The sequence below is a fragment of the Anomalospiza imberbis genome, chromosome 10 (assembly GCF_031753505.1).
Source record: "Anomalospiza imberbis isolate Cuckoo-Finch-1a 21T00152 chromosome 10, ASM3175350v1, whole genome shotgun sequence".
NCBI classification, from domain to species: domain Eukaryota; kingdom Metazoa; phylum Chordata; class Aves; order Passeriformes; family Viduidae; genus Anomalospiza; species Anomalospiza imberbis.
In genome coordinates, this window is record NC_089690.1 from 11,049,935 (window position 1) to 11,064,646 (window position 14,712).

The window sequence follows — 14,712 nt, forward strand, 5'->3', positions numbered from 1 at the left end:
CCGAGCGATACACATCGCTCTTCCAGCTGAGAAAACACCACCGGCTAATTGCCGAGAGCGCCCGCCGCAGCCAGGAGCTCCCACGGCACAGCCGGGCTGGCTGGGGGGCCCGGCGCCCCGCCAGCCCCGGCCCAGCCCCGGCGCCCCGAGCGCACCTGTGCGGCTCCGGCTGCTGCTGCCCGGGCTCGCCCGGGGGCTGCTGGCCCGCAGGCTGCGAGCTGGCTGCGCCTCCGTTTGATGGTGCGTCTATCAGAGCTCGCCCTGGCACGTGTGGGTCCTGCTCTGGGGAGGCCAAATGTGAGAAGAGCCCCCAGCTGGGCAGGCACCTGCTGCAGCTGGGGGCTGTGCCATGGGGACGGTGTGCAGCCCCCAAGGAGAAGCAAGGATGGCACCCACCTTGGCTGGCAGGTGGAGAACGGTGCTGTGCTGGCAGTCATGGGCAGTGCTTGTGTGGGGCCACCTCTCTGCTCGGCAGCGAGTCACCCCCACCCCCTGCCTCGGTCCCCAGGTCCCAGTTTTCCTGGCTGGGGTTGCCACAATGTTCAGGGAGCCTGAAAAGAAGTACCATTTGCACTCGAAGGTGTGGGAGGGCTGCTCAGCTCTCAGGTGTGGACAGGCGTTTTTCAGGCACTTCTGTTCAGGTGTTCAGCATTCGGCCCATCCATCTCCATGCTTTACCTGCACTTCCCTTTTGCCCATCAGCAGCACCAACATGAAGCTGGGCAGAAGGTTTGAAGGGGAAGATATCATGGTGGCCCCTTGGAAGGGATTTTCAGCTCTGCCCCAGAACAGTGAACTTTAGCAAAGTATTTCCCTTTTTTTAGGAGATTCTCTGATGTCCTCCAGTTTTTCCTGATCTTCCTAAGTGAAACCCCAGGAAATTTGCTGACTTCTTCCTGTTTTCTTCCTGAGGTTGTTTTCATTTGTTGGCTGGTTCTTTTTTATTTTTGTTTTGTTTTCCCAAATCTCTTTGTGAAGCTCTGATTAATTCAGCTTTTGATTCCTTGGCACTCACCTCTGGAGACAATGCTGAAGATTTCCACACATGTGATCCATCTTCTTCTTGGCTGCATAGCCCTCAGTGCTGGAATTGGGTAAGAACTGTTACAACAGACCCTAGTACACCAGAGTTAGGAAATAAAATATTGCACAGTGCTGCGTGAAAAACTCTTTGATTAATTAAAGGCGTGGGCAGCTACACAATTGCATCGAATTATCCACGCGCCGTGGCAAAATGTGAGATAAAGGTATTGATTTCTTATTCCTAGGACATGGTCAAGCAGCCCTTGCCGAGCCTGCGGAGAGGTGCTGGCCTGAAGGTGAACAGGAGTATTTCCACGGAGATGTTTTCCACAGAAACAGGAGGTAAGGGCTGGCCTCCACCACGAAGGTGCTGCAATGCTGTGTGTAAGGAGCCTGGCCCCGGAGCAGTGCCCAGTGCCCTCTCCTCAGGGCAGTATTCGCCCTCTCAAGGCTGATGCTGAGCAAATACCCAGCCCTGAGCACTGGCCAGTGGGGACCAGTCCTCCCTCTCTGGGGGGCCTCAAACCCACAACATCCTTTGAAAATCCTGAGCCGGGCTTCCCTTAGCTGGAGGAGCAGCCTGTGGTGGTTTCTGCCTGCCACTGAGGGTGATTTGCTCTCCTTAGAGAAAAGTTTTATTTCAGCTTTAAATGACTGGGTAGCAATACAGTTGCTTCTATTATGGTTTATATTCTAGTTTTCCTGCTGCTTAATTAGTGATTGAACAGGAGGAAGTCAGTTGTTTAGGAACTATCAGTGGGCAGGATTGTGCTGTGCATTGGAGGTTTAGGGCTCCCAGTAAAAATGCATGCACCAAAACTACACACAAACTTAATTTTGCACAACTCTTACTGCAGAGGCTCAGTTTGCCCCGAAGATGAGATGTCTGAATGTGTTCCACCTGGCCCAGAACCTTATCATTTCACCCAGGGGTAAAATATGAGCAAGTAAGCATTCAGCCAAGTACGTTAGTCAGGCCATGGGCAGCAGCTGTCTCAGATGGTTTCAGCCTTGCCTCAGAGGTGAGGAAATGGGGCATGACTGAAAGCCCTGCCAGGGCTGCCAGCAGCCACATGAAGATGGGCAGGTGAGGAGGTGAAGGCACCCTGGATCCTACACAGGCAGTGACCAGCTGCTGTCTGTAGAGGCCCCAGGAACCAGAGAGCTGAATGAAATTGGATTTTGTTTGTTTGTTTGTTTGTTTGCTGCTGTTTTTGTAGTACTGCCCCCATGGCCAGGAAGCAGAAGAGAGATGCCAAGGTGTTTCACAGGAGATGAAGTGCATGGAGAGAATCTAACTGTAAAGAAACTGTAGTTCTTGAGTCTCACATCTCATTTGAAGTGAAGTGATGCTGGGCCCAAGGAGCACACAGATTAACCCTTGCATGCCTGGTTAGGCCAGAGCATCTGGAATGGCTTTGACAAGGTTCTCAGCCAGCTGAGACAGGCAAATCAAACCCAGAGAGGCTGCAGAAAAAGATGCCCAAGATAGACATCTATACTAATTCAGGCAAATTTCCTAAGCCTGATTTTCTTCCCATTCAGGCTGCTGTAGCTGGCTGTGAGCATCCCCCCTGCAAGTGAGAGAAGAGCAGTGCTGACTGGGAGGGCCAGGCATGATAGGGAGAGAAATGGTCAAGGTGATGCTCCCAGAGCTGGCCTGTGTTCCCAGGCAGCACTCTGCCCTTTTCCCCTTTCCAGGGTGGAACAGGATGATCCCTTTGGTGCATTTATCCCTGTTTATACCAAGTGTGCCTGCAAGGCAGAACTGCCTTCAGACTACCATGGCCTGGCACACGGTGACTATTGGCTTGCAGAGCTACTGAAGGAAGGGAAAACAAAAAGTCCTGTTGGGTTTTCTCCAGAAGCTGCAGGTATTTAGAAGGAGTTAGCAGCAGCCATGTCATTTCTTGGGAAGCGGGGAAGTGCTGGAAGTGAGATGAAGTTTGAAGGCTGCAGGGGAGAACCCAAGGCAGTGCCTGGGGTGTGCAGCACGTGGGTCTCCCGAGTACTGTGCAGTGCTTACAGTGGGAGTAAATTGGCATTGCAGCTCTTCCCCATAGCCTGGAGCATGGGCTACCCAGCAGGAGCTTCTGACCTGGAAATTTCCTTTTGCTGCTAGGCCCATCACAAGAGCAGGAGTTTGTTATCTTTTGTCTGGTGGCGCCAGCAGTTGAGCAAGAGGAGTGGGAGGCTGGTTGCTGGTTCCTGTACCGTTCCATCAGGAGCTCCCACCTCATCCCGCTGGGTGGGGGACTCACAGGCTTGGTAGCATTCCTGGTATGGTGCATCTCCCCTTTTGTTTCAGTGTAATTAGTCTGAAAAGGGAGAAAGGATGTGGCATCTTCCACCTCAAGGGGATCTAAAGTCTCGTTAGCAGGGTGTGGGTCCTGGCTGCAGGGGCAGCACCGGCGAACAGGGAGGGACGTGCACAGTGCCAGCTGAGCAGGGCAGGGTGTGTGCTCACCAGCCAGGATTTCTCACTCCCTGCAGCGCCTGGCTTTGGTGCAGGCACGTTTACTTTCCCTGCAGCCTCTCAGGAGGCTCCAGAAGGGTGGGCAAACCCAAGGTGCCAGGAAAGCCTTGTGGCAGCATCTTGTGGGCTTGTGGCTGGCAGGGTGGACCTTGGCAGGCTGCTGGGCACAGAAGAGCACGGCACATCATTTGCTCGTGGCTGAACTTTTGCAAGATGCACATGAACATCTGTCTCTTCATAGCCATAAGCGAGATGGAAAAACCCTCCTGGGCTGCTCTGCTTGCAGAGATGCTGTGAAGGCTCTGTGAGTCACCTGGGGAAGCACAGGGTGCAGCCAGGCTCCAGAGAAAGTCCAGATGCACTCCATTCCATCCCTGGGAGTCACTGTCTGGGACACAGTTTGCTGTGGGGATGGGTACTCTGTGTTTGCTCAGAGCACCTCCGGGTGTCAACCACACATGGCTCAGGGCTTTCCCTGGGCACTTCAGGGACAAACCCCTTCCCTGCAGCTGTGCAAAATGAGAGCAGTGATCACCCCACTGCTGCTGAGGAGTTCACAGCCTGCCCCATCCTCTGCCAGGGCCATGGGCTGACTTCATTTTTCCTTTGATCCGCTGGCCAGAGGAAGGAAGGAGGGGCTCACACGACAGCCTTTTCCAGTGTGCTTGGTGGGGAGAAAAATGCCGTGGGAGGTGGCTGAGAGCTCTCCCCACCTAGACAGGGAGGCCATCCACCCACACCCAGTTCTTCTGCTTGGAGGAGCCAGGCTGTGCTGTAGGCAGGTAACTGTCACAGAGTAGATAGACGTGAAACTACTCAGCTTCTTCTGCCTCACCCAGGGCCAGAAGGGTTTTTTAAAAACAAAAATAAAGGGGAAAATACAGTCTCCACCCTTCCACCCATTTTGGTTGGCAAATCAAATAAAACAATCTCAGAGCTGGCACCATAGGAGCAGTGAATGCCAGCTCCCAGCCTCTCACATGAGGTGTTGAAATGAAAGGAGCTGAACAAACAAACCCCAGGTGCCTGGGGGCTGCAAACTGGTTTTAAGATGCTGGTGGGTTGTTTTTTCCTGTGTGGTGGTGGGAGCAGCTCCCCATAATCACCGCACGACTGGGAAAATGTCCCCTATAGCAGCTTGGTCACCCCTGGGCTATGGGCACAGGTTGATTTGGCTCAATGAAAAGGGCTGAGTGAGAAATGCATGTCACCACAGATTGTTTTCATGGACATCCCAGCTTGGGGCAATGTAGCTAGTGACAACACGGTGAAGAGGACATCAGGCTCAGCCATAACCTCAGATATGCCCAGTGGTGGCAGGGAGCCCTGCAAGGATAAGCCAGGTGCCAAGGTGCCCCACAGCAGCTGGAGCTTCTGCCCCAGATGGACACACTTGGCCCACGCATGTTTGGTTGCTGTAACTAATACGAGTCTTTAAAATACAGCTGGGGGTTTCAATGGTTTTACTGACAAAATTCTCCTGCTTAGGGCTATGAACACTCGGAGGAGGCTCTGGGTTTGCCATGAACAGACCTTGTCACGGGTGCTATGAAGATTTTTTTCAACATTTGTCATGGGATCCACATTCTCCTCTCTTTGGGGGTGGGGGGGGAATGATAAGACAGCTTCTTCTCCACCTTTGCTACAGTCCAGTGACAGCACTGCGAGCAGCTGGGAGATGCTCTGCAGGGCAGTCACACTTCTTCACAGCTTCTGCCACAATGCAGTCCAACCAACCACTCTCATTTCTTGCACTGGGGCACACTGGTGGCCAAGTGGTAGCCTCATATCTCAGCAGTAAGATGGGGACAAGCATTTAACCTGATGCTTTCAGCTGACATTGGGTGCAGAAGCACTGCAAGGAGGGGATGTGGCACTGGGCTGCCCAGGGATACCAGCACCCCTCCTGGCACTGCCAGGATCAGGCTGGCCAGGCCGATGCAACATTTTACTCCTGAGCTTAGGACCGTTGCAAAAAGGCCCTGTGTGATGGAAGGGTGGTTTTCCCTGCAGCTTTTCCCCCTGTGGCTCAGCTGCTGGGCTGGCATGCAAGGCCGGGCAGGAGGTGCTTATCAGCTCACCCCATCAGGGCAGCAGGCGAGGGTGCCCTGCCATCTCTGCTGCTAATCATTACAAATAAAGGAGGAGTAGAAGCTAAACTGGGCTCATATAAATTCCTCCTGCCCTGCCCTGCTCAGCTTCAGGAAATACCTACTAGAATTGCCATTCTCATTATCCAAACCATCCCTGGAAACAATCATTAGCTGACTTGCCCCTTTGCCAAGTGTGTCTGCTCACCAGCCTGCTCTGTTTGTCCACAGGGCCCCCAGAGTGCTTGCTCCCAGCATGGCTCCCACCAGGGCTCCACACACTGCAGCTCCTGCACTTGTGCTGTGCCACCACAGCCCTGCACGCTGCTGCCCAGCCGGACCACAGCTAGACCCTCTCCCCTGAAATTCAGGGGTGCTTTCAACCAGAAACAAGGTGAGGGTGGCCAGGCAGCTCTCTGAGTCACCTGTTTAGCTTTCTCAAGTTCCTCTAGTGTGCTGCAGTTATTTTTGGTGGGGTTGGATGCTGGCCAGGTGGCTGGGATGTGCTGACATTTATGATTTTTTTTTCTGCATAACAAAAGTTTTGCTAAATGAGAAGGAAACAAACCCAGTGCCAGCTTTCACCATGTGTTTAAAGCAAGATAAAAGCAATTCTGGGCTGGCCGTGGTATCCTCTAGACCTGTGGAGACAGCAGTTTCCACTGGGGGGATGGTCAGGCGGCCAGCACACGCTGGGCTCCCGGAGGATACTGGGGAGCTCTGTTGCTGTCAGTGGCATCTGTTGGACCTGTCCACGTGGAGCCCCAGGCCCAAAGGGAAGGCAGGGCTGTGCTTGGGGTGAACAGCAGTGCAGGATCCGACTGTGCGTGGCTGCACTCCGTGGGTTCTGGTCCTCTCACTGACACCCAGGCACCTCCTCCATCTGGGTGCTGGCGGGGAAATGGAGTGGTGGGAGAGAAGCACACACATGTGGGGCCATCCAGCCGTGGGGAAGAGCCCAGTGTCTTGGACCTGGCCTGGGTCATACCCTCAGTGCGCAGACAGGCAGGAACACCTTCCCCAGGAAAAGGTGGCTCTTACAGGGGGGTGTAGACATAAGGAGCAGTTGTGGAAACAAAAGACATACATGCTTCTTTCCTCTTTTTATATACTTCTTCCCCAAAGCAGGACTAGCCCATTTTTATCTCACTGCCAGCTGTTTTGTTCTTTTTTTCCCCCAGGCTGGGCAAGGGTGTGGACAGGAGGAAACAACCTTTTTTTTTTTAATGACAGTTTTTCATGGGAAGATATTCAGCTGCCTGTGAGTGCCCAGGCTCTGCCCAGGTGTAAGCAGGAAGGATGAGCAGGGCTCAGTGCAAACCCCATCTCCTTGCTTTGTCCACTCCTTTCTCTGGCAGAGCTGCTGCAGCTCTCAGGCACTCAGCTGCAATGCAAAGCTGACAAACCAGGGCAGGTTCTGCTCCCACCCACAGCCACAGCACCTCTGAGGTGGGGACACCCTTGCACAGGGACTGCCAACCCCATGGTGGGGATGGTGCCACCCAAAATGTCCATCACCAGGTCAGAGAGCCAGCAGCAGGGTGGGGATACAGCAGGAGGGACGCAGCTGTGGGGTGGGATGGAGTGGCAGCGGCAGAGGATTTTCAGCCAGGCTGGCTGCTGGCAGAGCTTGTCAGTGGGCTCACAGAGTGATCAGAGCTGCTGTATCTATTTCCCAGGCTCTCTCAGTTTAGAGCCTGGGAAATAAAGACATACAAAAAGACTAAATACACCACATTTTATAACTTTACCATAGCCTAGCTTGGACACAATGGGGATTGGTCATCATCCAGTGGAGTTGTTGGAGACTGACTGTCCACATGGCCCTAAGCCTCCACAAGAACATTGGCAAGGTCCAGTTACTTTAAATTAATGCCTCAGAAAGTCTCTCAGGCTAATGCCTATGGAATGTCCAGGTTCCTTTAGACTGTAGCCACTGGACAGAAAGAGCTTTAGGTATTTCAGCCTTGATTATGGATTCAGAAATTTGTAAGTAGCCACAAGTCTTATTTTCAGGTAAGGTTTCAGGGGTGAGCTTTTGGCTGGAGAGAAGCTTTCATCAGCCACTTGGAGTAAGGCATTTACAGCCCAAGGGGGCTCAGCCTTAGGTTTTCTGCTGGCCTTTCTTGGAGGTTCTTTGCTTACACAAGGTGTTTTCCATGGTCCTGCCCTCTGCATGAGCCATCAGGTGCCTTGCTGGGCTGTCATGACTCCTGTTAGCCACTGCTCCCCAAGCCTTGGTGCTTTTGCTGCCACTGGCTCTTCACACTCTGTTGCTGCATCCCTGACAGCAAAATGCATCTTGTCCTTAATGAAGGCATCATTTCACCAGTATTGTCCTGAAATAGGGTGGACTTCCCTTTGCTGAGACATGCCTGTGGCACAGAGCAGGCTGCCCCAGTGGCCCCACAACCTGCAGCAGCTTTGTGCAAGGGGCGAGTGAACTTGGCTTGGGCCCACTTGGACATGAAAGCAAAACAAATCTCCGTGGGAGTAAAGGTCCCCTGGCATGGATTAACAACATGCAGGCTTCACTTTCAAAACCACATCCACACCCAAACACACACACACAGAACCACCTCAGTTGTTGTTTTAAATACTTTTAAATTCCATTACGTTTCCTTTATGGGTAGGTTGTTTTTTTCCTCAATGACTGTCATAAATCAACCCTGCTAATCCCACTCTACATATTATTATTATTAGGGAGGGCACTGCTGAGTGAACAAGGAACTAAGGCATGGTTCAACCACCTCCATCTCCAAAGGGCTCCTGTTGCTGGTGATAGAACTGGGGAATGTACAACACATGGCCAACACCTAAGTGGGTTGTGCTTCCCTTTGGTGGGCAAGCCTTGGAGCTGGCCTGGGAGCCATGAGGTGTGCTCTGAAATGCACATCAGTTTTTAGCTCAGTGCTGTGACTGCAGGCACTGCCTCCCTGGGGAGCTGCTTCATGATGGGGCTTTAGGAAGCAGCAATTACCAGACTGGCAGGTCAGGAGAGGAGTAACAGCATGAAATGAAGTAGGAGGAAACAAAAATATAAGTGCACCAGGTTGTCCCTGGGGCATATTTGACTAAGGAGGAGTGTATACATTCAGTATTATTGTCAGTTTTCTTTTAGCAGGGATGCAGGTGACCTGCAGGCACTCTGGATGTGACCCTGACAGCTCTGGCAGATGCCAGGCCCCTACATCAAATCCAAGAGTTAAAATCACTTCTCAGTCCAAGCCACCTTGGTAGCAACCCATCCCACTTGGATACAACATTCAAAAACCTACGTTGTATTTTGGTGCAAACCCCAAAGAGTTCTGCAGCTTGCTCCTGTGAGGCCACAGAGTGCCAATAAACTTGGCACCCACCTCTGCTATTGCAGCAGAAATACAAATCCACTTCTGAGCTAGACTTTGCCAGAGCAGAGAGCTGGAAACAAACAAACAAACAGGGAAAGTGCCTTTGACTCACTGCATTCCCACGTTTCCTGGCTTCAGCGTGGCCCAGGCTGCCAGCAGGTCTCACTGGCACGGTGAAAGGCATGGCCCAGGCAGCCCAGAGTCTTCTCCCTTCTCGGGGCATGTTTGCAGTGGGTCCTGCAGTGATGCATGCCCCCGAGGCTGCTCCGTGGCTCTGCAGCAGAGCTGTTTCACCCCAGGTGGCCGTGGCCCTGAACACCCAGCAGCGCACAGGGAGCTGTCCTCCTGCCCACCACATGGAGCATGTCCATGGTATGGGAGTTACCGCACAGCTGGATACACAGCAAGGCAGATGGACAGGCAGCCAAAAGCACACACACAGTCCGTGCTCCTCCAGCATGGAGAGGGGGCTGTGCTCAGGTCTAAGGCAGGAAACCCCAAAGGCACAGGTACCATCATGAAGCAGACCCCAAATTCCCCAGTCTCTCCTTCTAATATTTGACTGAAGAAAGACAAAGGCCCAGATGTGTTCAGTTTATTTTCCCTGGATTTAGACACAGCTCTGGCTAACCACCACAGCAACAAACAAACCATGACCTGTGCTAGCCCCTGCACCTCCTTGCAGCAGAACCAGCTGGTGGGATCCCTGGGAGGGCTGGGGCTGCACCGAGGGGCAGCTCTGCAGCATGCACTTGGGCAATGGTCGTTGGGGAATGGCAGCACAGGCCCACATGGAAGGTGCAGGATTCAGAGTCGAGCCTTGGATGCAGCAGCATGGTGCACGTGGAGGGACAATGAAATGGGGTCAGCTCTCCAAAGTGAACAGCTGCCCTTCCCTTCTTCTCCCCAGCTTTTCATCTGGCTGTTTTGAAAAGGGAGATTGAGTTAATTATTTACAGAAGAGGCACTTAAAGCAGGGAAGGCTCTTCAAAGACAGAAACCTGTGGGCAGTTCTTTGGGGAGCCAACTTGATGAATCTTTTCAACAATCTATGAGGAAGGGAGGTAACAACAAAGGAATAAGCAATGCTGGTAGCTTAAGAATGCCCAGAGCCTTTTTCTCTGCAGATGCAGCATTGGAAGAGATGCAGCAAATAACTCTTCCACCATTTTTTGTGTTATAATAATTCCCTCTTCACAGTCTGGGCACTCATTTTTCCAGATGCAGAGTTCTCCTCTATCTTGCCCAGAACCAGCTTTTGAGAAAGTCTCTATAGAAGGACAATCTTTGTCTACAGCCTTTGCAGTGACTGGATGGGAAGAGGAAGCTTCTGAGCCTGGGAACAGGCACAAGCTACAGGAGGAAAGAGAACTGTCTTTCTCTATTGCAGATTTTAAGTCCTGGGAATGCCAAAACTCACAGAGGGGAGCAGAAAAGGACTGACAAAAGAGCCAATGCAGCAGGGAGCTGAGCAAAGCAGATCAAGGATGTGAACTCCAGCAAAGGTCCCTGTAGTGTTTTCTGGATAGATTGCAGCCTTGCAGTAATTTCAAGTGAAGATTGCTGAAACCTGCCTTTTAGGAACTGTGTTCCAGCAGCAGAAGCAGCTGATGGGTCAAAATAAAAGCTGCCCTTATGTCTGGGACAGAAATCCTGTGACTCAGTGCCTGTTCTGACTGAGACAGGGGCTGTGCTGATCCCACACACAGGACTAAATTTAATGGTTGGGGAGGAATAATTTACTGGCTTAGCAGCAGTTACTTGACTACTTGCTTTCACTCCAACATCCTCAGGCTGGGTCAGAAATATTCTGAGCAAATAGGTAATACCACACCATGAACATCTGCTGCTTCCACACTGCCAGGATGGGAGGATGCAGCCAGGACATCCAGAGTGCAGAGCTACACCATGACCATCCAACACCATGGCACCGAACTTTCTAAGCTGCTTTCCAACAGGGACCCAGAAATTATGACTACAAACTTTGGGTTCTACCAGCAGCAGACTGGGCTGGAAGCTCAAAGGATGCAGTGTGAAGCAGCATCCTTCTTGTTCCCAGGCCATCAGCAAGAGAAGGGACTGAACATGAGTGACAGACCCTATTTCACCAGAGTCAGCTGCAAATCACATCCCCTCATGCCTGTGCACAGCTCATGCCCCTGCTCAGCAGCTGATTTCCAGAAGCTCTGCTCAGAATGAATGCCCAAACACCAGCTTCACATGGCTACAGAGAAATCTCCATTTTGCTAGGACTTGGGTTTTCCTTCACTTTTTTCCCCTAAAAGGCATATTTCAAATGGTGAGAGACAGTCATAACACCAGTTTTTGTGCTCCAGCTTCCCCCAGCAGGAAGCAAGAGCAGGAAGACTAGTGCATTAGGACACCTGAGACTTTTCTCCAGCAGATGCTAAAGAGAAACAGCTACTTTTGGCTGAGAAATAAAAAAAAATAGGTTCTCCAAGGGGGTAGAGTGGGCCTGAATGAGTCCTGGGAAGTGCTAGAGAAAAACAGGGAGTGCTGGAAGCAGAGGCAGCCCCACCAGGAGATGCTGGCACAGGGATGAAGGTTCCAGCAAAAGCTGTGCTAAACACAGAAGAGGCATTCCTGAAACTCCACAATCATATTAACCTGTTAATTTATACAGCATCTCTGTACAAAAATAGAAGGGTTCTAATAAGATTAACAATATTAAATAAATATTTAATAGAAAAAGTCTTTGGCCTAGTTCATAGCTCATCCTTTGGGTTGATGTTCATTTCACTGGGTCCTAGATGCTCCTGGTCCAACATCGCAATCACTTCATCTGCCTGGATTCGTTCCTGCAAGAGGGGAAGGGAAGAAATGGTAACAGCAGAGCTTCAGTGCCTGCTCCAGCTAATTCAGTGAGGCTCAGGCTGCTGGGAGGACACACAGCAAAGATTTTACCCCAGAACCAGCAGGGTAGGTGAGAGGATGGGGAAGAGCCTGGGACTCGAACTGGGGATTTGCTGGGCAGAATTAATCAAATCCCTTCCCACCTCAATGCCCGATTCCCTCCTCCCTGCAGGGCTGTGGCTGGGCTGATGTTCTGTAGTTCCCTTATCACACTGCACTAGCAGTCACGGCCACAGCACACCCTCCTGTGTCCCCTCTGCTTGTTGTAGATTTCCAGCTCCCTGAGCAGGGCTGATCTCCTACCATACAGGCACCAAGCCTGGAGGAATTTCTGCTAGTGCAAAAAAACTGAGAGACACTGAATTACATGTCTGAAAATAAGTTTTTCCCCAAACCTTGCAGCCCACCTCCATCACAAGGCAAAGGAATGAGGGTTTTGCATTCTCCCTGCATTTAGTTTTGCTCAGTCTTGCATCTTTTATTTTTACAGAACAAAATTGCTACCAAAGGGAGGCAGGGGCTGGTACAGCAGCTTTTTAAAACAGAATGTGGAGGGTGTTTGGTGAAAGGCATCAAAGCCCAGATCTTCCAAGGCATCTTGGGTGCCCAGAGCCATGGACTTCAAGTTGCCAAAATGCCTGTGAGAGGACTTAGCAGCAGGACTCACACAGCACTCTGAGCTGCTCTGGAGGAGTTCCCATCCATCAGGCTGCTGCCACTAGGTGTCAGAAATGGCCAGCCCAGCCCTGCACGGAGCCCTTCCACGCCCCACTCAGCACCCCAGCCCGGCACTGCACCCCACTGGCCCAGGGTGCCCTGGACCAGGACTGGCAGGAAAAACCTGCCCTGGGGCCACCAGCTCATATCATGAGAGTGCTGCTGTGGGGGCTGTAATGGGAGGAAAACAGATGTACTGGGACTGGAGAAAATAAGATGGTCCTGGTTCCTGTGGGATGCTGGGTGTGCCCCAACTCCCCTCACATCACGATGGAGGGACTCACCAGCTCTCTGTACAGAGGGTCCAAGGTGAACCAGAGAGCCACAGCGCAGCGCTGGCCTTTGGTGACCGCCTTCACGCCGTGGGGGTTCTCGCCGCCCGACGAGAAGCTGATCATCCTCCCACACTTGGGCTTGATGGAGGCCTGCAGGGAAACAGCACAGCCAGGCTGGCAAGGGACTGCACACGCTGGCTGTGGCTGGGCTCACCATGCTCCAGGGCTTGGGACCTCACTGGGCATCCCTCTGCATCGCCCCAGGACCTGGTGAGCTGCTTGGGGCGGGCACATAGAGCTCTGGGCACAGCTGGCAAATTGTGTGGGGAGGTGTGAAGCTTGCTCCTGCTGTGCAGACATTGTGCAGAAAGGACATAATAGCATGGAGTCTCTGCAAAGGCTACAAGTGACCACCTAGAGCAAAATGGGGCCATGGCATAACTCCTGGGAGGTCCAGTGTAAGCCTGGCATGGCTGTGAAACACCTCTTTCTTCTCTTGGTGAGCTGACAAGAGTCCTGTAGGACTTCAAAAGCAGAATTGCCAACCAAACCAACCCTCAGGCACCTAAGTAGACCCAATCTACCCTCCAGCTTTTCCAGAGACCCCAGCATGGTGCCACGACCTCTGTCCAACCACAGAGTGGGTGCCCAGCTTCCTTAATGGCTCCAAACAGAGGTGAGGGCTCATGCCTAAGCCACATCCCTCTCAGGGTCTGATGTCCATCACTGTGACCCACTCTGGAACAAGACACTTGCATCTGTATGGAGACACCAGTTCATGTTTGACCACGTGATGGGGTGGCAGCTCAGCAGTCCTCCAGGCCAGGGACAACTACCAGCCATCCCTCTGCCTGCACTGGAGGTGGGGAGAACCCCTAATCCACAGCTTTACTGCTTGGCACGGCCTCTAGGGAGGGAGCAGATGGTCTGTGCACCTCTGCAGCAGGATTCTGTATGGGCTGTTTGCAAGGTATGAGCCACAGGGTGCCTGGGGAAGCCCAGAGCCCTGAGCATGGACTGCTGAGGAACAGCTTTTGGCCCACAGCACCAACTCACTGTCACAGTTTTGGCATCCATCTCGGTGAAAATGAACTCGCCACCTTCAAAATCTGCATTCATGTACAGGAGGGCACTGGGGAAGGAAGTGGGAAACCCCAGTTAGCGGAGCACTGGGGAGGTCTCAAGGCTGACCCCCACCTCCTGGACAGATCCCATATTGTTTCACTAAGACATGGGTGGGGGACAGCCAGAGGGACAGAAGTCCCTAGAGAGATTCCTTCCCTTCCTTCCTACCTGTAATCCCGAAAGGTGTAGGCAGGAGGTTCCTTCCAGCACTCGTTGGCTTCGGGGTCCAAGAGGCAGTTGTCAGCATGGATGGGATGGCTCAGATCATTCCTGCGCTCCTGCTGGCCTAGGCAGGATCATGTGGAGGAAGGGGGAAGGAGAAGGGATGGATGAGATGGGAATGCTATGCTCTGTGGGATCCCATCATGGGGTGGGAGCCTACCCTGACCCCACTCTAGGTGGTTTTCACAGGTGAGAGGAGGAAAGGAATGGCTGGGGAGAAAAGGCAAGATCTGCACAGCTCTGCCTGTTCCTGACTACAGGGAAGTGAGATGGAGGGATGGGGCTGGGGTGGAAAGGAGAAGGGACAGACAAGAGGAGGCAAGAGAAAAGGGAGGAGAAAATAGGAAGAGTTGCAGATATGAAAACCAAGAGACATCCCAGAAATCACTTTTTTGGGGACAACGGTGCCCACTTTTTGCTGCTGTCGGATGCTGACTTTGCCCAGCCCTTGGCCATCAATTTAAGCATTAAGCAAAACAGAGCTACTCTTAGCTCATAAACCCCCCCATGGAGGGCTGAAGCCCTCCCATGCTCCCTGCTCCACTGCCAGCCCCGAATGC

At 52.5% G+C, this 14,712-nt stretch overlaps 1 protein-coding gene across 1 annotated transcript in view; it reads right to left on the reverse strand.

The window, feature by feature from the left end:
• Window positions 1-9,518: 9,518 nt before the first annotated feature.
• P3H2 (prolyl 3-hydroxylase 2) overlaps window positions 9,519-14,712 on the reverse strand; it is a 65,558-nt gene continuing 60,364 nt past the window's right edge. Inside the window, exons 12-15 of the mRNA XM_068200669.1 lie at window positions 14,099-14,216; window positions 13,862-13,937; window positions 12,815-12,955; window positions 9,519-11,758 (exon numbers count right to left, since the gene is read on the reverse strand). Coding sequence (XP_068056770.1) covers window positions 11,666-11,758; window positions 12,815-12,955; window positions 13,862-13,937; window positions 14,099-14,216 — 428 coding nt within the window. The 3' untranslated portion in view covers window positions 9,519-11,665. The remainder of the gene's footprint in view (window positions 11,759-12,814; window positions 12,956-13,861; window positions 13,938-14,098; window positions 14,217-14,712) is intronic.